Source organism: Hippoglossus hippoglossus, chromosome 12 (genome assembly GCF_009819705.1).
Source record: "Hippoglossus hippoglossus isolate fHipHip1 chromosome 12, fHipHip1.pri, whole genome shotgun sequence".
Taxonomy (NCBI): domain Eukaryota; kingdom Metazoa; phylum Chordata; class Actinopteri; order Pleuronectiformes; family Pleuronectidae; genus Hippoglossus; species Hippoglossus hippoglossus.
Genome location: NC_047162.1, coordinates 269,176 through 290,181, shown reverse-complemented (window position 1 = coordinate 290,181; position 21,006 = coordinate 269,176). Strand labels below are relative to the sequence as shown.

Sequence of the window (21,006 nt, the reverse complement as noted above, 5' to 3'; positions counted from 1 at the left end):
TAGGAGGTAAACAGCTGACAGGCCACATAATAATCCTGCCGTCATGAAGGCTAGTGTTTTGGCAAGTCATATCTGTGAAAAATTAAATGGTACATGTTATCAGTGAATAAAAGTTGGTTGGCATACCACATTACTTTTTTGACTCAGTCTCCTCCTGTTGTCTTTAAGTAGACTGTCTTTATTTTTTGACTCAACTATAAATGTTCAGGCCCATGCAACACACATGCATTGGCTTCACTTACCATGCCATTTGAAACAGCCTGTTAGCTGATTTATATCCTTAAAAGTTAGAGACAATATCTTTGTCTTTTTGCATGAAAATAAAGCACAGTGCTCAAATAAATTAAAAAACTACAGTTTTCCAAATGAAAAAAGCTGAGACTATGTATGATGGATTGATGGTAAATGACAAAATTAGTTTTACAACTAATGTTTCCTACAACAATCAACCAAACACAACCACATGCACCCTGGCACAAAAAGGCTGTTATACAGCTAGCACTGTTTGTTAAATATAAAAATCCAAACTAGTTCCATTTTACATTTTTGGTGAGATATTTTAACTAGTGTGTGAATAATATCTCAACATCACACTTGTTATGAAAAATATCTGATGCACAAGTTTTGTATCTGTTCTTTTTATTTATTTATCAATGTGTTCTCTTTTCTCAACAGACTGCTATGGTGTCATGCAGACTGATGAAATCACACTGAAAGCTTTTCCATTCTATGTCCTTTATGCTTACATAACATTCATTCAGGTAACCAATGATAAATGTTTCTTCAAAAACAAAAACACAACCAACCCTTTAAACTTCTTTAAAATGTTCTGATGAGGAGTGAGTTTTAAACCTTGCATTTTGGGGGATTGGTGATTTCTTAAACATTGTTTACTCTCTTATTCATCTTTCAGTCTTAAATTTTGTTTACATTTATGAGGCAAGCCAATGAGACTCAAATTGGGGAATTTACACTATCAAACCCGTTGGATTTCTCATTTGAGCATTTTAATGCTGCACTACATTTCTTTCATTGTTAACCCTTGAATGCAGGACATTAACCTGTATGTGTTGAATCAATTATTCCATTACCTGTAAAAAAGAGGACAACTTTGAGGCCTCTGGCAGTTGAGTCTGTATGTACATATGTGCCATTTTGCCCTTTGTGAAAATGTTAGTATGTCTCCAGTGAATCATCCCAAAACAGACCCTGCACATCCAGCATGGTTGCCAGCTCCAAAACATGCTTCTGTAAGAGGCTGCTCTCCACTGTGTCCTGTTTGGGCAGCTCAGGATATGACTCAGGGAAGCTGCGGGACTCCTGTAAACACAAAATCAAACATCTCTGATCCCATCGAACATCCCAACAAATAGGCTTTGAAGCAATATCATTAATTGATTGGAAGTTTTCTATCATAACTAGTTGCCATAAATTGTTGTGTGTTCGCTGTAGACAGAGGTGTCTACTAAAACACCTTTGGATACATGTATAAAAACATTTTTCTATATATTTCAGCCCTTCCTTTAAACTGATAATTAAGCTAATGTCAAGATTACATTTGTTATGGATGTAACTGTTTAGCTAACTATATTAAGACTGTATCAGTGGTTTGGCCAGTATCTCTAAGAAAATGATGTCTGATGCTCCTGTATTGTTTCTTTCATTTTATCATCTTAATTTTTGGTTTTGATGATAGTTTTTAACTAGTTGGACAGATTCTGGTCAAAGGGGAAAAATCCCCCAAAAGGAACACTGCTTATATCAAGAAAAGCTAAAATTTGCACCTGTTTACCTTTAGTATGTTTTTAAAGAAAAGGAAGTTTACTTATTATATAAGTATTTATATAAAATACAGATTGTATGTTTTAAGAAGTAATTTTTCAATTAAATTAAATTATATCCATATAGCGCCAAATCATAATGTACATTGTCTCAAGGAACTTTAAATTAGGTCGAGACCTTGAAAATTACAGCGAAACCCAACAGTTCCCACAATGAGCAAACACTTTGGCGACTGAGAGAAAACTCTAGCAGAACCAGACGTAGCCAGTTAACAAAGACATATTAATCTGATTTAATATGGAACTTTCGATTAGAGCAAAAATTCCGTAACAAGTCTAGTTGGTAAATGGTAGATGGTCTACAGCTCAGTTTGCCATTCAAACACACATTCATCATATGTATTTATCTATCTATCGCGCTGATCCAACCACCAAACCTCCTGATTAGCATACATGAATGTGATTTAGGTGTGCAACACAACAAGACAGGTACAGACCCTGCTCTTCACTATATGATGTGCTTTTGGCATTCAAATAAACCAGAGAACTTCTTTCAGATAACTTAAGCACCAGTGACTTACCCGAAACAGTTTATGCAGTCTCAGTGCAGCTGAGCAGAAGACAAAGCGGACCAGAAGCAGTCGAAGGAACTCATCACCAAAGAATTGCAAAAAGGCTTGATCTGTGGAGACAACATTTAAAAAACAATAGTGGTGAGCCAAGTAGTTAAATCATAGATTAAACTGATCATCAAAAATTACTGTAAAACAATTTTATTTATTCATTCAATCATTAATCAAAAGTCATTAATATATAAAGCCAAAATGCCCAAACTTTGCTGTTTTCAGCCTCTTAAATGTGTCTCTTTTTATATAATGTAAATGGAATATCTTTGGTTTTGCATTGTTGGTCTGACAAGACAAGAAATTTTAAGACATCACCATGGGGTATAGGAATCTGTGATAAGCTTTATGCACTTCTTCATGACTAAAGACAAAATACTAACTTATTAATTGAACAGAAAAAAACTATTATTAATGTACAGATTAATTCAGATATTTTGGCAGGCTATCAGGGCACCCCACAGTAACGCTCTGTTATTTCAGTGAATTAAATAACTAAATTAAATTACTATTTGCCAAAAGGCATAACTGTTTGATAATGGAAAAAGCAAAAAAATATTTTCACAGTCCACTATAATCTTGATAACATACTAGCAGACATGAAAGAATATATGGCAGATGTGCTACCTATGGTCCGTGATCTACTTATCATCTGCCCAATGTCACGGTAGACTTTGCAAAGAAACTCTTGAGCTCTGTCCCACAGGCCTCGTCGCACACTGTTTAAGCCACACATAGAGGAGAAAGCCAGGAGTGGACTGTAGAGGAACAGAGTGAAGAGACTTCCACGCTGAGACTGATCTGAAGAGGCAAGCAGAGACATGGTACTAGTAAAAGAAAAAATAAATATTTTGAAAAATTAAAATAAGAACAACTTCTTTTTGGTGATATTGTACAAAACCAACATTCAAGTTGTAATGTAAAAAGTGAGTGGACTGTACTTATACAGAGCTTTTCTCGTCTTATCGACCACTCAAAGCTCTTAACAGTACAAGCCAAATTTACCCATTCAAAGACACATTCATTTCTACACCGTTCACACACTGCCGACACAGCTGTTTGGGACAATTTGGGGGATTTTCCAAAGCTTGTGTGATGGGGTAGCACGCCTCTACTGCTGTGCGCATTAAAATGTGTAAGTGATGTCCTCTGCTCTGTCTAGTGGCCATTGAAATTCTCACATTCCTCAAAGGACGCTACCTCTGCCTGGCTTTCCTTAGTGAAAAATTATAATTATAGCCCATCAGATTAAGGCCAGATTTGACACTGACTGGTCATTTCATCACTAAGAAAAGTGAAGCCAGGTTGAATCGACTCCTCACCAATCAAAATACTGTCGTCGTCATTCATCATCATTAAAAAACATGGTATGGTGCATATAGCAAATTGAAAGAAGATGGACTTCTGCTTCCCATGCCACCAAATTCTAAAACGATTGTCATATTGGTTTGGCTATTGTTAATGTTAGTGTTCATAGTTTTCATTTCTGTTAAGTTTTGCTGTGTTTTAAAGTGAGCTGTAATAATTTACCTATAATGGCAGATAATTAACTTTTTTTTATAGTTTAAATTTATCCTTGGTTCAAGATCACAATAATTGACACCACCTTTTTTTGTGTGTCTGTGAACAAGGGCTGTAATGGGTGTATGGGTAATAGCATTACAGTGGCTATATACAATTGTTGATGGTTTGTTAGAACACCCCGAATGTATTGTAAGTCTTTTTCTGAGGAAAAGGAATCAAATGGCTAAATCCAAACTAAATCACAAATCACAGATGTATACACAAATACTCCACAGGTTGGAAATATGTTATGCTTTAATCAAGTCAAAAGTCATTAAATTCATTATAAAGGTCTAAGTCATTTAACTGGTCTTGAAAGACAGATGAACACATTGTTAGTCTTTTCGTTGAATTGTTTTCTAAGACAAATAGAAAATAGAATATCATCAGCTTTATTCTTTAATGAACTGTTAGTCTAGAGTAACACACCTTGTACACTTTTGGGATATACCGTAGGTGATAGCAGACACACCAGAGGCTGGCCAAACAGATTTGTGAAATTCTATTGCGACAAAGGACAGAAAAGTTCATCTTAATTACAAAATATAAATTCATGTTGTGATCACATCATGCACAATATTTTGCCAGTTAGACTTTTTGTTATTAAGACTCTGCCTAAGCACATTCAACTTGAAATCATTGAGTAAGTAAATGTTGTATAAATATGAAAGTTTGTTAAGACAAATTAGGCCATGGCAGGCAGTCAGAGTCTATGCAATTAATTGGAAATGTTGCATTGATGTCATGCCAAAGTTGCCAAAAAAATCACTATGAAGTCAAAAGGATTGGAGACATGATGTACAGTTAAATTAGATTAACCAATCATTCATCATCATGAGGTATACATTATATTATACAGATTTTATCATTTAATGTCATTATTGCAATATAAAAATGTTGGCACTGGGATGAATATCCACTTGCATGGTATGCATCACTCCTCCAATGCTTTTCATTTGATCGTTTGATTTTTTTGGTTTTCAGCAGGACTATGCAAAAACTATTGAACAGATTTCCGCAAAATTTGATAGAGGAATGGAACATGGGACAAGATTGAACCTATTAAATTCTGGCATGGATCTGGTTTTCTTTTTTACAAATTTACCATGCATGGATATTGATGTAAAAATTCTGGACTGACATCTGTAAGAAAACTGTTGGCCCTTAGTTATGGCCTCTACTGTGTGCCAATCTAGTTTCAAATTGGATGTGCTGTAGCTCAGAGTGTGAGAAACAAATGTAGGGATATGCAACTGTCTAAATATTTATAGTCTAAACTGTAGGTGTTTTCCACATTACTCAACCTATTTACGTACCTTGTAGGCTGTGCTATTTGAAGAATCCACAATGACAAAAAGTGGCTTCCGGGTAAAAGGGAATAAATCCCCTGGATGAAGGCTGCAACATTATAAACATTTTACTATGAGGAACATACATTTTTATCCCAACAAGTTAATGGTGAGCTTCTGCAATGCAGAATTTCGATGGATGAGTTTTTAATCAGTTGTTTTCTACGTTGCTTATTGTGTACAAATGGTTAAAGTTGCAAAGCTTTTAAAAAGTGGACAGCACTCAGAACATAAAATTAGAGTCAGATAGATAATATTTGTCATTAGTCAAAATATGCAACAGTAAAACATTGGTTGCACAATGTGGGCGTTTTAGGATTTGTTGGGTGCACTTTCAAAGCTTCAATAACCTCTGACAGCTTCCATTGCATTATATGAAACATTGCAAAATCTCAATTAAAATTTTTCCTAAAAACAACCAAAGATTTCATGACATGATAAAAGATTAATCAGGCTGACAGACAATTGATCAACATTGTACAGGTATTATCTCACCAGTGCATTTCTTTCTGGAGCTGATTCCTCTTCTGCATGGTCTCTCCATTCACCACATCTCGGTTTGTATTTGTGAGAACTCCTCCAAAATCATATGGTCCTACAGGAAATGTTAGTTATTACCTTGAATATACATGATAGACTGTGTTATACTACTTGGTTAATAAGTAAAGATACCTGTTGACTGGGCTGGAATGGGACAACAAATCGGCCCTGGCATTTTGGCCCAGACCGGCCCCATCCATCCACCCCCCACACACACCCTCCACCCCTGGTCCTATAGACGGCTCTCACTCCACTTGTTTGTAAGTTTTTTTTATGTCTTTGGTTATCCTATGTTGGCTTAATAAATATACTTTAGTGGTGGTGTGACTACCGTTTGGTCAGGGCCTTAAGAGCTGGGTTGTGACAAAACGATCAGAAATTTTGTTATGAAAAGCTGTATTTTTAATATAACCAAGCCTTCTGTAACATATATAAATATCTGACATTTGTAACAAACCAAACTGCAAGAAAATCCATTTAGTTATGAACATTTTAATTGTGGATAGACCTCATGCCTTACATGTGCTTCAGAAGACACAGCAGCACATACCAAGGTGCAGAGGGTTAGATTCAAGATTCAAAAAAGCAAACAAGATGCAGTCTGATTAAATGTAAATGTGTTTTATTCTATTGAGTGATAGAATTAAAGTAACATGTCTGACAGTGTAAAATAAACAGTCTAAATTCACTGTGGGATTTTCCACCGGCCGACGTTGTTGTTGTGCGCAATAATCCTGCTCACTATATTGTAGTTTTAGGGAATAGTGAGTAAGTGGACAGTGGGTGGTCAATCTTTCAAAACTTAAAATCACTTTATGTTGCATTTGTAATTAAGACAAGTGTTTTCAATGCATATTATTTCACTTTGGAAAACTGTATAGTTATCTTTACAATAATAATGAAGGGGATAACTGGCAGGATGGGGGTGTGTCTTTTCTATCGCAATTTCTCCATGCCTCCCTTTCGATTCACCGGCACAGCGCCCAAAGGGGGAGGTGTTTAAAGATGATTGGGCAGGCCCAGTTTTAATTAAGAAAAAATAACAATGGGACGATTTATATGTTTTAACCCTTGTGTTCTCCCTGCTTCCCCCGGCTGTTGTCACACGCACGCACGCACGCACACACACACACAGACTCTGGGTCAATCCGACCCAGGAACAACACAAGGGTTAAGGGCCGATCAGACAAAAAAAAATAAGACAACTGCATCAGCCCAAAAGGCACATCTGCCCACTCGGAAAGTGGTATGCCAAATGGCCAGTCCAGCCCTGCCTGTTGAGATAACTGTAAGCAAGTGAGTGACATCTAACAATTAAAAAAAAACTAAGAGTGCCACAGAGATATGCTTCTACATGTCGGTCACCCTGTATTTGTTCCACACCTGCCAACTTTGTGTTCCACTGTATGGCAAAAGATTTTCAGATCATGTTAATGTGTGTGGCAAAAAAATGTCTTATATAAGGCTTACTCACATATTGTTTAATCTTGAGTGTATTTGGAAAAAAGGGCAAAGTTAATTATTTAAAGTAGCTCAATTTAAACTCTGGTAGGGCAGACGTGAATATAATTATGACTGTAAGCATGACTTGAAATAAAAACATTATTTTTAACTGAGCCTGCACCTGAAAATCAAGTGACCCATTTTAAGCATTTTTTGTACTGAATAAAAGGAAAATGACAGTAAAATGATTTATGTATGAATAAATAACACTATTAAATCTGTAAAGAATTAGCATCACAATGAATACAATTGAAACATTTTACACCCTGCAATGTCAACATACACACATGGATTTCAGTCAGTTTTACTTAACTGACACTAACAGAGTTCAGGTGTTAGTAGCACTTGCATTTTGTAGCTTGGACTCCTTCTGGCAGACTTGTTTTTTTTGAAGCAAGGTGTCACCAAAACTCTCCGTGTGACACATAGTTACTTATTTAAAAACATTTTAATTTTCTTACCTTAAATATCCCTCACATTTTTTTGGACAGTGAATTGTACATGAAAAGTCAGATTTAGTGAATGCTTCTCATTTCTGAAAGGTGTGTACATGGGTATCGCCTTGCTTGGGGCATCCAGGGCTGTAGCCCCAAACCCTTTTTCTTTAGCCCAAAATAACCGACTACACATTCGTTAAGAAGATGATGTCTAATAAACCAACGTCAACTCTGGGGTTTAAATAAAATAAAATCTAATAAATAAAAATCAGTTTAGTTGCACTTATATGGCACTTACATGTTTGGCTTTTTTGAAGCAAATTGTACTCTTGATTCTTGCTGTTCTGGGTTTACCCTCATAGTTGAATGCACTTATTGTAAGTCGCTTTGGATAAAAGCGTCAGCTAAATGAAATGTAATATAATGTAATATGTTTTCATGTGCGCATTCAATCTCAAACAGTTTTTGCACCATTTTACAATGGTATCTGGGCTTACATTTTATATTTATCTACACCTGGCACCCTCAGACTTAGACGAGTAAAATATAGTTAAAGCTTAAAGTAAAAGTACTCATTTGACCGATTATTACATTATTTTATTAAGCTCTATGGTCAATAATACTGAAGCAGCTTTGTAAACAGCAGGTGGAGCTAGAGCAAAATATGCTATAAACAGTTATATACTAGGAAATTAGATATATTGTGAGAGATTCTTTCTGTCTTTGATTTGTGGTAAAATAACTGGGTCATGGAGGCACTCTCCTGCAGGGTGTATTTAGTTTTATCCAACTTAAGTGAAACAGTACATCTTTCAACCATTTGATGTAGAAAGGAAGCCTTGATCCATTCCAGGTTAACAAAATGAGTCTGCATGCAAGAAATGCTGTGAACGCAATCACATTATGCATGTAAGATGATTGTTTTAAATTGACACCAAACAGGGCAGTAATGGGCTGTGCATTGATAGTGATACCCTATATGCTTCACTTAGAGATCTAAACACTGCTTGTGGCAACAGGCCTACAACATGTGAAACAGAGTTGTTGGAGCTGCCCTACACCTCTCTCAAGTGGATTCAATTTTAAGAAATATATTTACCAGCTTAGCTTTTGAAAAGTGGGCACAATTGATTGTCAATTGTATGAAACTGTTCATAGTATGGGGATGATTTACAAAACCTCTTTCAGTGTTGCCTCCCACATATCTTCATGAAAAGGACTGCCGAGGTCTAATTGCCAAAGGGTTCTAAAATTATCCAAAGGTTGAATGTTCAAATTGTTTATTAAATACATATCTGAGCAATGTGTCATGGGGAAAAGTAGTGTAGCCTTTTCTCAAAAAGTCCCTGATCAGTACATAAAGAAAAAAGTTACAGGCACTTAAAATAATATTTGATCATGATTGATTAAATGAGGCAAACACTCCTATGTATAAATCCTTGATGAAACAGATTCCATTTGAATGCAATGCTTGAAAGGCCAGGATAAGTTTAGAGTGAAAAGGTGGTTGATAGAATGGGTGCCATCGGAGATTGACCATGCAGGCCAAATTATTCTGGAACTATGACCTATTTTTAGTCTGAGTGATTATTGGTTTAACTTAAAGAGGATATGGGGCCAGTCCATCCTCACCCAGGTATGAATGACTCTAAACCCACTCTATCACCCTCTGAATATTACTGGACCAATAGTAGTGAAGTACGTTGGGTAGGGCAGGTCTCCTATGGTGTTTAAGCCTAATGCTTTACGACTACGTTTTTTTACCATTATAAATTCAGTTAGAAAGACTCTTTTTAGTGATGTCAATAAACTCAATGAGATGAGAATGGGAATGTTCACATCATTTTTATCAAGTTAAATATGACCAGTTCAAGATTCAGTTGGTATTTCTCAATTTAAGTGGTTAAGCTTAAGAAGGTGATGAAGAGAGTGTGAGAAAGGTAAAGTATATAAAATAGGAACTGACCTAGAAGGGGAAAGATTTGGCCAGAATATTAAAAGTTGGGGGTACAGTTTATTTTAATTGATCATTTTCCAAATCTTTCAAATATAGCTAGTAGAGGGTTAGATAGTTATAGTACAAGGTCATCCGCATAAAGCAACACTTTATGGGTAATGCCCCCTCTCCTTGTGTTGGGACATACTAAGAAAGTCATTCTGAATAAAAAGAAATAGCTTGTTTTATAGTTTTGGGGATTTGTGAATCTACTGAAAGTGAGAGTAATGTTTCGTATAAAGCAACAAATCTGATACCAGTAAGACAGTGAAACACAAGCTGCTACATGGATAAATATTTGTCGTATGGAGGGTTGGGTATCGTTTTTTATTTTATTTTTATCGATTCCGATAAAATTGATTCCGATTTCGATTTCGCTTATCGTTTCCGGTTCTTATTGATTCCCCATTTCGATTCCAAATTGGTAATAAAAAAGATATCAAATGGTTAGATAACAAAAATATCTTTATTGGACTGCACCGATGCACAGCAGCTGTGCTTCATGTTACACCGGGGCAGCAGTAGTAACGCCTTGTGGTAGAGAGGCAACATTACAAAACAATAACCCACACAACTCATCTCAGAGACTTATCAGACATACTCAATGTCTTTAACCCAGCTGTGTAAATTAGTAGTAACTGAGATAGAGGCAATGTTGAATTTTTTTGCCTTGAAAATACTGGTGTTTAAATTAAACAATCAACACAGTCGTAATTGTGGATAATTAGTAGAAGAAAATGTTCTAATTGTCCCTGTAAACTAATGTTACCTCAATAATCGTCAACTTTAAGAACTGTCATGAATATTAATCTCTCATATATTACATAACAACACAGTTGAAATGAGTGGCAGTTGAACCATTTGTGGATAACATTTTGAGCTGCTAGTTGTACGTCTTATTTGACAAATATCATACAATTCATGTTCTTGAAAATAGAAGTGCACAACTCCTAGCTGTCTGCAACCAAATAAACAAAGTCTATTTTTTTCATAAATGATGGAGATTCGACAACGAGAAGGGATGTAGCCCTTTCACTTCAAATGCTGTAACCGCTCTGTGACACTTCTCAGCTGTCCCTTTGATCAGCTTTCCCTTGAATGCCAGAGAGAACGGTGTGTTGCTGCTGTGTGGCTAAATCTCCCTAGCTCTACTGGAGGTGCTAGCGAGGGGCTACTAGCGCTATCTGAAGATGACACACTTGGGCTCAGAGACCGCAGGACATTAAACGCTTTACAGTCTATCAGATCAACGCTGTGCCGCCTTGTGTGTCATGTTTGGTGAGATTCAATATTTATTCCATCTTTCACAGTGTTGTGACGTTTGCCATGCATGCTAGGTCGCATCTAAACAAACGGACAGGCTGTTGGGTGGTGCGTGACATAGTCACATAGACAGGTCCTGGAAAATAGCTACGGTGTCCTTGGAGACATGTAGCCTTTGTTTGCAATAATAAATGGTTATCGCGTTTAGGAACCGATAAGCAGATCCGAAATTCTATTTTTTATATGGGTACCCGGTACTTGGCATTATGGATTCGGTTCTAATTTGGAACCAAATTTGGGTCTCTCAGTCTCATATCTCAGTCTATGTATATATACAAAATAAATACAAAAAATCTGGTTAATTCCTTTTTTATTATTGCTCTTTTCATTCCAGTGTAAACTCAACTGAACAAACATTTATGATGGGCAATAGGAATATATTCATTAGAAAATAAATAATTGCAAAGCAAATGTATAAAAATAGTACAATTACAGTCAAACGATACAACAGTAATAAAATAATGACCGTAATTATATCCTTGATGATGTTGTAATGGAAAATTATATAATCATACTATACTATGTATTATCTCTACTTATGCATGCTTACGTAACCACACTATTATCTGTGTGGTACTGTATGAGGGTTCCAGAGGAACAAGTTCCCTGCTTCTACCTATAGGTTGATAAATAAAGGGCGGCTGTGGCTGAGGGGTAGGGCGGGTAGACCAAAAAGGTCGGCAGTTCGATCCCCAGTCTTTTTGGGCAAGATGCTGAACCCTGAATTGCCCCTCATAGAAACAAAAAAATCCTGCTAATAGATGCACTGTATGAACGTGTGTGAATGGGTGAATGGCAAACTGTACTGTAAAGCGCTTTGAGCATTATCAAGACTAGAAAAGCGCTATATAAATACAAAGATAAAGATAAGATAAGATAACGCCCCCTGTAAAATTTCAACAAAGCAGTCCCGGTGGTACGTTTCATAGACATGTACAAAAATCAGTAGGTAATACAAATACGGTTTCGCTGGTCTAAAGAGCCATGTTGCCAGAAAATATAATGCTGATATGCTGCACAACGGTACTCCCTGTTGTCATCCGCAGGCTCTCTACTATTGTCTTATACCATAACGTCCTCCTCACTGCCTGTGAAAATTAAAAAAATTTCAACCCAGTAATGGGAGAAGAGTGGTGGTAGATCCTCTCACGGTCTGAAAGGTGTATCCCTACAGTACATCGTGGCACTCCAGCCAAAGGTGGTCACCATGCCTGCGCTGTCAGCTCCCTGTGCTCCTCCAGACTCATCTCTTGAATAAGTGTCTGAAGACATAAACAAAGGAGAACCAGAGATAAAGCTTTATTATTAGCACTATACTATGTTAACTATATGACAATGTCAGTGATTAGGGGTTGTAGGCTGTAACCTTTTTTTTATCCCATCCAACAAGTGTGTTAAGATATTCCTGTAACATACTATCCCTATATAGTCTTGGTTTAATTAATGTTCAGTGGTGTCTCTTATATATTACAGTCAGTGATTGACGTACAATGCACAACTAACGTTACAGTAACATTACTCAGTAAGATGTAAACAACTGCAGTATAAACACCAATGTGCATTGCATTGGTCTTGTTGATATCATGCAGATCACTGAAGAATAAAGTAAAAATAGTTTTATAAATACAAACCTGCGTACCTTCAGTTCTGTCCTTTTGCAGGGGTTCAATCTCTCCTCCTCCTCCTCACTGCTGTTGCTGCTACTCCGGGAGCTATCCCTCGTCTGTCCCTCACAGATCGTCTGCCCCTGCCTCTTCCTCATCTTTTCTCTTCACCTCAGTACAGCTGTAAACGAAGAAAACATATGTCTCCTGCTAACGCCGTCTCGCTGTTATCACACTATACTAATTTGTTTGTAAATGTTAGCTTGCACTAGTATTCAGCTAATTTAGCTACTTAACATCAGTAATAAAGCACTGCCACAGCGTGGTCACATATTTTCTACATACTATCAACTACAGTTTACATAGGAAATACACAAATACAATTTGTTAATATATTGATCTAAAGACACCTCATCATGGTAGGGAACTAAGCATAATGTGGTCGTCGGCATTTTGACGCAGGAAAGCCACCGTAGCTCTCTTCCTGCTCAGGAAGGCAGGGGGTGAAGTAAGGAGTATTGTATTTGTTGCAATGTAAGCTTCACCACTAGAGGCTGCACACTCAACCTTTAAGTGGTCATTTTTGGTGATTCACACACATCATACTTTAATGATCTCCTCCTTGAGGATAAACCAGAGTTCAAATTTGTTCAGGGCAATCTAAACATCTTTTGATGGATAAGGTGTGCTCCAGTGAGTTTTTGGGTGTGTCCATGGTGTTGCATGAAATGTCAATGTTTTGCTGTGAAACAGGAAGCTGTAACTTCTGCACCAAGTTACGTTCTTCATGGGTTTTTTTTATACGGCATGTCCTTGGCATGGCATCAAAGTTTGACGTTTTGCGTTGAACACAGGAACCTCTTCCAACTTGACTATATATTTTCCAATCTGCACAAAACTTTGCAAGACCAGAACCAGCTGAAATTTTGTCCAAAGACACTTAAGATTGTGATGAAAGTTTTTGTTAATTACTGTTTGACTCATGAAACATTGCAAACACATTGGAAATAATAAACATTTTGTTCCAATATGGGTTTTGCATATGGTTGTGGAAAAATGGCTCGATAACGCCCCCTGTAAAATTTCAACAAAGCAGTCCCGGTGGTACGTTTCATAGACATGTACAAAAATCAATAGGTTCATGTATCATAACAAAGCAGCCCGGCAGCAATTTCACCTACTTATTAAAATCGGTAGGTATATGTATCATGGCCAGACTTACAAAAAGTGTCTTGGACGCATACCCTACGTTGAACAGGATCATGTAAACTTCAAATTTGGTCAGTGCAAAGAAACAACCTCAACAACAAAAAGTTCAGGTGCTAATCGTAAGCAGTCTTTCAACAGCATGAGTCAGCTTTTAGCTTTTATGCTCCAGCCGCTGGAACAGTCTGCCAGAGGATCTGAGAGCAATTGTTGCAATGTTAAAACCTAATCTTAAAACCTATCTCTTCAGTCTTGCTTTTGACTTAATATAGAATAGTCTTTTAGACATTTTTAGATTTAATTATTTTCAGTTTAATATCTCTTATCATTATAACTACTTATTCTTACCATAGGCATTTTATGTCAACTTTTATTTAACTCATTTTGATTATTTTGTACCAGCTCTTCCTATTTTCTTTTATATTTATATTTTTCTTAATTAAGTTTTTATTCAACACTTTCATTTAATTTTTCGATTTATTCATCTTCATTTTACAGCATGCATTAGTCTCATTGTTTTTAATTGTTTAAATTGCTTCTTTTCTTTGCTCTTCATTTTTCTTATGTCTGTCTTTGTTATCATATTGTCAATCATATGTGAACCACTTTAAGCTGCACTGACCTGCATGAAATGTGATATATAAACAAAGTTTGATTGATTGATTGATATACATTTTACATCTCTGCCTTAAAAACGCAGATTATCTATTTGTACAATGTGCATTGGTGTTTAACAACACCTTACAGTGAATTCCCAGGCAAGGTATCTTTTGTTGTTTTGACACAAACAGAATCAATCAAAACTGTTTGGTGGCAAGTCATATCTAAAAAATGTTATGAATATTACAAGTGTGAGGTCTAGCAAATGGCATTTTACCTTCATAATCTGAATGTCCAGCAGGAAAGATTCCAGTTGCTGATAGGTAAACAAGCAGAACACTGTTGGCAGGCAATTCCTAGAAGTTAGAGCAATGGAAAAAAAGATTATATGAATGTGACATGTTAGATCCAAAGCAAAAACATTTCTGATGAAAAGGTTGCGGGGAGTTATATACTCACTGTCAACGTGCACTAGAATGCTAATATAATTGTCTGGCAGTTACAGTATGTACAACATTTATCAACTCAATTCTCAGTATTTACTGTTATTAACAGACATCCTGTATAAATATAAATTAGTATAAGCATCCGAGTGAGATACTGGAAGACATGAGCAGTATAAACGCTGAACACAATACACACAGAAATGTATCTTCTAGGCAAAAACTAGCTATGATTATCCTTAACTAAAGCAACAGATTGCCCCTCGCTGAATTCACAGAAACGGGATGTAAAAATCTCGTTTTACACACAAACACTGAAAACATTCACTATTGTATTTACTAAGGGTGCTCTGATTGTCACTCATGAAGTGCAACTCTCAACAGAGATGAGAAGTGATTGAGATGGCTCACTTGTCATTTTTTTCTGTAAATACTTTTGTATTCTAACTTAGGTAGTTATTTGATGACTACGCAACGTCTCTCCGGAGGCCGGGCAGGTGGGCAACACCACATGTGCGCACTGGCACCAGGAACAGGGGCTGCAGGCGTTGGCCTCTCTGCCGAAGAGGGACCCGGAGCAGGGGCTGCAGGGGCTGGAGACGTCGGCCTCACCGCCGATGAGGGACCCAGAGCAGGGGCTGCAGGTGTAGGCCTCTCCTCAGACGAGGGACCAGGAGCAGGGGCTGCAGGCGTTGGCCTCTCCACCGACGAAGAACCAGGAACAGGTGCCGCAGGCGTCGACCTCACCGGCGACGAAGGACCAGGAGCAGACTAGGTGTGGAGACCGGAACATGCGTCTACATCCCAGCCAACATGTCTGGAACCAGAGTTGCACCATACTCCGGAAATCCCAGTTGGGCGGGGACGCGAAAGTTAATTTCCTTGGCCGTTTGTTTTGATTACCGCCTCCGTGAGAGCCGCAGGGAGAGAGCCGGCAGGCAGAGTCTCCCTTCTCCCTTCTCTGAGCCCAAGTACCCTCGCCACCCTGGACTGTCGGCTCCTTCTCTCCCACCTCCAGGGCCTTCATCCTCCAGCGTCTCTCCGCAGACAGCCTCTTCACCCCTCAGCACAGAGGTACCCATGCAGCTGGGGAGGATGAGGCTCACCCCTGCAGAACATCAATGTGTTTCCTCCAGAGCAGGGACCTAGCAACCTAAGGCACACGGCGCCATAATCATTGGCACACAGGCGATTTCTTATTAAAGAAATGTTCAAAGGTTTTGCCGTCACGCAGCCTGTATTATTTAGCTTGATTGATGTTAACACCTCCCAGCCACTAGGTGCCAGTAATGCGCCATAGGCTGGATGCCAATCGCCATTAAATAAGAGGAAGAAGAAGCTTCCCAACCCTGTGCCGAATATTCAGTGTTAAGCGCCACTTTGAAACAAGGCACGAAAGAAGTTTCAAAGATCAGACAGACAAGGGAGAATCAATCAAACGTGCAGTGTCCAGGTATGGGAAGCAAGCCAACTCTCTCAAAGTCTTTGCCACTGCCAAAAACCATGCGACTGAAGCAAGCTTTCACAACTCTGAATATGAGTGTGGTTGGTGGGGTTAATGACAAACTTATTATTGCAATCATAATGAGATAAAGATCTTTCTTTAAAGTGTTGTTCTATATATAGCCAATATGGATGGAATAAAAGGACATGTCTGTTGGAAATATTAATGTGGTTCAATAATAAAATTTAATATAAAAAATGTTTGATATGGCACACTAATTAAGAAGAAAATTTCACATTGGCACTTATTGTCAAAAAGGTTGCCGACCCCTGCTCCAGAGGCTCTGCATCTACTGTGGCCAGGACAGCCACATTCTAGCCCAATGTCCTGTTCTGCCAAAAGAGCAGGCTCATCAGTCACAGGGGGGGCACTGGTGAGCCATTCATCTATAGTTTCATCCCCTCCACATCGTATTCAACTTATAGGTACTGTGTCCTGGTCGCAAGTTTCCTTTCCTCTTCAAGTCCTAGTAGACTCTGATGCAGATGACAATTTTATTGACTCTGACTTAATTTCGAAGTCTCAAGTACCCTCTGAGCCCCTTCCTGAACCCAAGGACGTGTTTCCCCTCAACGGGAGGTTTCTTGCCCGTGTCACTTATTGTACTGTCCCAGTGACACTACTACTTTTTGGTAATCATCACAAGACTATTTCACTTTTCATCATTCCATCACCTACTTCACCGCTAGTGCTAGGTCTCCCTTGGCTTAAGCTCCACAACCCAGACATAGACTGGTCTACCTCTTCCATTAACAATTGGAGCCTGTTTTATTATTCTCACTGTTTACACGCCGCCATCCTTACCAATGTAACTATCACACCAGTTCCACCCAAACCTGTTGATCTCACCTCTGTCCCCACTGATTATCATAACCTCCAAGAGGTTTTCAACAAGGATTGTGCTTGTTCCCTTCCACCTCACAATAGGTGATCAAGGGGTCTCTTTGATTGTGGCTCTTCAATCACTCCACTCTGCATTCTTTTCCTGCCGGCTCACCCCAGCAGAGAGCAATTATGATGTTGGGAACTGAGAGCTGCTGGCGGTTGGATTAGCCCTCCAAGAATGGAGGCACTGGCTTGAGGGCTCCACTCACCCATTTGTGGTATGGACTGACCACAAAAAACTGTCTTACCTCCGTTCTGCTCGCAGGCTCAACTCACGCCAGGCTCGGTGGGCTCTGTTCCTGGGCCGGTTCAACTTCACACTAACCTACCGGCCAGGCTCCAGGATCATCAAGGCTGACGCCCTTTCAGGTCAGTCTGCCCCTCCGGTTTAGTATTCGTCAGAGGAAACTATCCTTCCATCTTCCTGTGTGGTGGAAGCAGCCATGTGGGAGATTGAAAGAGTGGTCCAGGAGGCCCATATGATCAAGGTTGTCCGACGGACCGGGTATTTGTGCCTGTGTCTGCCAGATCTCTGGTTCTCCAGTAGGGACAGGCTTCCAAGGTTGCATGCCATTCAGGTTTCCATCGGACTCTGGCTCTTCTACACCAACGCTTCTGGTGGCACTCCATGTCTGCTGACACTAAGCAGTATGTTTCTGCCTGTTCTGTCTGCGCCTGCTGGCCTTCTTCGTCCCCTCCCATTCCTCACCGTTGTTTCACACAGGGGTCCTCAGTTCTCCTCCCAGGTATGGAAAGCTTTTTTCCAGGCTTTGGGGGCCTCGGCCAACCTGTCATCAGGTTACCACCCACAAACCAATGGCCAGACAGAACAGGCTAATCAGGACCTGGGGGCAGCCCTTCGTAGTGTTACCTCTTGTCACCTGGCTTCCTGGTCCACCCACCTCCCCTGGGTGGAATATGCCCAAAACAGACACGGCAGTCCCCTCTGTAAAGGGGCATCTCCGGCATGCCTGCCGAGTCTGGCATGAAGCCCGGTCAGCTCTCACCCGCACCGCTGCTCGGAACCAGAGATTGGCAGACCGCCACCGCACTCCAGCCCCAGATTACCAGCCCGGCCAAAGGGTCTGGCTATCCTCCCTTGAACTCCCACTTCAAACTGAATCCCAGAAACTGACACCCAGGTACATTGGCCCATATGATATTGAACGCATTATTAATCCCTGTGTGCTTAAGCTAAAGCTGCCCTCCTCTTTGAATGTCCACCCTGCTTGTCATGTTTCACTCCTTAAGCCAGTCTCCACCAGCCCTTTAAGCCTTCTGGCCGAACCCCCTCCACCCCCCTGGGTCATTGACAATCAACCTGCATTCACCGTCAGGCAGTTGTTGGATGTATGGAGGTGAGACCGGGGCTTCCAGTACTTGGTGGATTGGGAGGGGTATGGTCCGGAGGAGCGTTCATAGATTTCCCGCTCCCTCATCTTGGACCCTGATCTCCTCAGAGACTTCTACGCCCAGTACCCGACCAAGCCTGGTAGGCCGCCAGGAGGCATCCCTTGAGGGGAGTTACTGTGGTGATTCCGTGTTTGTTTTGGTTTTGTTGTATATTTTTTGTGTTCTCTCTCCCTCTCCCCTTTCTGTTCTTTGTCCTGCAAGGCATGTATGTGGCAGGGGGCGTGGCTGGCTTCTCTTTCTCTGTAGCAGACAAGGCACACCTGCTATCACTCAACTTATCAACCTCCCCAGTAAAAGCCTGGTCTTGACTCCACTACTCTGCCAGATAATTCCATCTACTTCGGTAGTTGCTCTGCGTGTTTGTTCCTTGTGAATTCTTCGGTGTTGATTTTTTGTAGAACCTCACCATTGTTTTTTCTCCCTTTTACTCAGGTTATCCTGTGCCTTGCTGTTGCCTTCACTGTGTCTGCAGTGACTTGGTTTAACATTGCGAGATAGACCTTTTTTTTTCACCCATTTCCCTGGGAATAAATGGATCTTGATGAAAAATCTGCCATGTTTAGGGGACTGGTATCTATCGGTGTATCCAATTTGGTATGACTTGATTGAATTAAGCGTACTGGTGGCCCTTGGCAAATACTGTATTTATACTGGTACTCTCCATTCAAAAGGAATATCTTTTGGGAATGAATCAATCAATATGCCTTTGTGTAAATCAAAGATTGAGGAGAACGTTTTCTTCTTACATTAAAGCCAATATACGCTCTCCAGAGAGTTACAGAACTTTGAGCCTGGTCTCTATTCATTCAGTTTACATGCTTTGCAAAAATAATAAGGCCCAAGCCGAATTCAAGTCTTATTTGATGGTAACTGTCATAGAAATTAACCCATTTTATCCCTGAATGTTGCTTATATGCTGAAATAAAATAATTAAAGCAGAAGTCCTCACAACCTCAAAGTGACAGGAAAAGTGTATTGTTATTTTGTCACCGTCCATCACAATTTCGATTCTCAGTCGTGAAATCAAAGCTTGATCCCTCCTGCAGCTCTTCAAATAATGCTCTGATTCATTCATTTTAAGTAAAAACAAGCTGCATGTATGCATTTACTTATGTATTAATTTAAAACTATAGACGTATTTCAGACAGCCTATTGCGAGTGTCTTATTGATAAATGGCTATTATGAGATTTAAGGTATTTATTATGATTCAACTTTTAGAATAACCTTGATATGTCAGTGTCCTTTCTTATGTGTCTATATCGATAAAAAAAATGTTGCTCATCTAGGGATTTTTTAAACCTGTCAAAAAAACCTAAACAAAATTATCATAATTTCTACTTTGCATGAAGGAGTGATATAAAAGTGTGATACCGCACTCTTTCACGAAATGTTCACAACTCTCGAGATCTACTTTCAGCTCGATTCCTAAGATACTGATATATACAGGCCCCAACAACAGTTATAATGACTACAATCTTATCATAAATATTCTCTCAGTAAGACATACCTACTATATACATACATATTATATATGTATATATGTATAGACATACATATTATCTTTATCTGAAAATATATAACATAATATAATCTAAATAATATAATAGCAGTAGAAATATACGAATCAGAGTACTGACAATGTCACAAACCAACTTTGACATATATTGAGTATTTCACCTCTTAACAACCTTACATGTCTAACAATAAACCATTTAATTGAAATGATATTATCAAAAAAAGGCTATGTTAAAAAGGAATACTGACCTTAAAAGAGGCAGACAAAAAAGTAAAAAGCTGGCTGAATGTTGGCTTGTACAGCAAATACTTGTGAGGGTTTTCTCGTTTAGCTGGCTTCTCATTGGGTTCCTGTGGAGAAATATGTTATATTATTACTGTTCATATTTCAGTTCAAGTCTATGCATATTTAAGGGAAACTGAAACTGTAAACAATTTTCTATTATAGGCTACTGTAGCAGGCCTAACATGGGGACATACAGGTAGTTGCTACCTAATGTCCCTGTGAGACACTATCATTTATGAGACACATTTTTACTGTTGCTTTAGTGGGAACGTCCTTCTCAGAGTCATGGCATGAGATAGTTCAAACTATTGCTGAGCCTCCACACCTACTCTGGGTCTTCCCCATGGTGTCCTTCTGGTTCATGGTGCATTGAAAACCTCCAGAGGAAGGTACCCAGGGGTCATCCTGGCGAGATGCCCTAACCGTCCAACTGT

The 21,006-nt window shown here is 39.0% G+C and overlaps 1 protein-coding gene across 4 annotated transcripts in view; it reads right to left on the bottom strand.

Annotated features, from left to right (window-relative positions):
• The window catches only part of scai (suppressor of cancer cell invasion), a 61,489-nt gene that overhangs the window by 3,064 nt on the left and 37,419 nt on the right, over positions 1–21,006 (bottom strand). For 3 of the 4 annotated variants that reach the window (XR_004615666.1, XR_004615665.1, XR_004615667.1), the window contains 8 exons: positions 20,536–20,637; positions 14,803–14,881; positions 5,812–5,911; positions 5,284–5,365; positions 4,397–4,469; positions 3,032–3,205; positions 2,363–2,463; positions 1,092–1,320 (listed from right to left, as the gene is read on the bottom strand). Coding sequence is in view for 1 of the 4 variants with exons in the window: in XM_034602795.1 (XP_034458686.1) it covers positions 1,174–1,320; positions 2,363–2,463; positions 3,032–3,205; positions 4,397–4,469; positions 5,284–5,365; positions 5,812–5,911; positions 14,803–14,881; positions 20,536–20,637 (858 nt within the window). In the remaining 3 variants the exon portion in view is untranslated. Of the gene's footprint in view, positions 1–627; positions 1,321–2,362; positions 2,464–3,031; positions 3,206–4,396; positions 4,470–5,283; positions 5,366–5,811; positions 5,912–14,802; positions 14,882–20,535; positions 20,638–21,006 lie in introns of those variants that run through there. The other variant, XM_034602795.1, reaches the window with a different exon arrangement.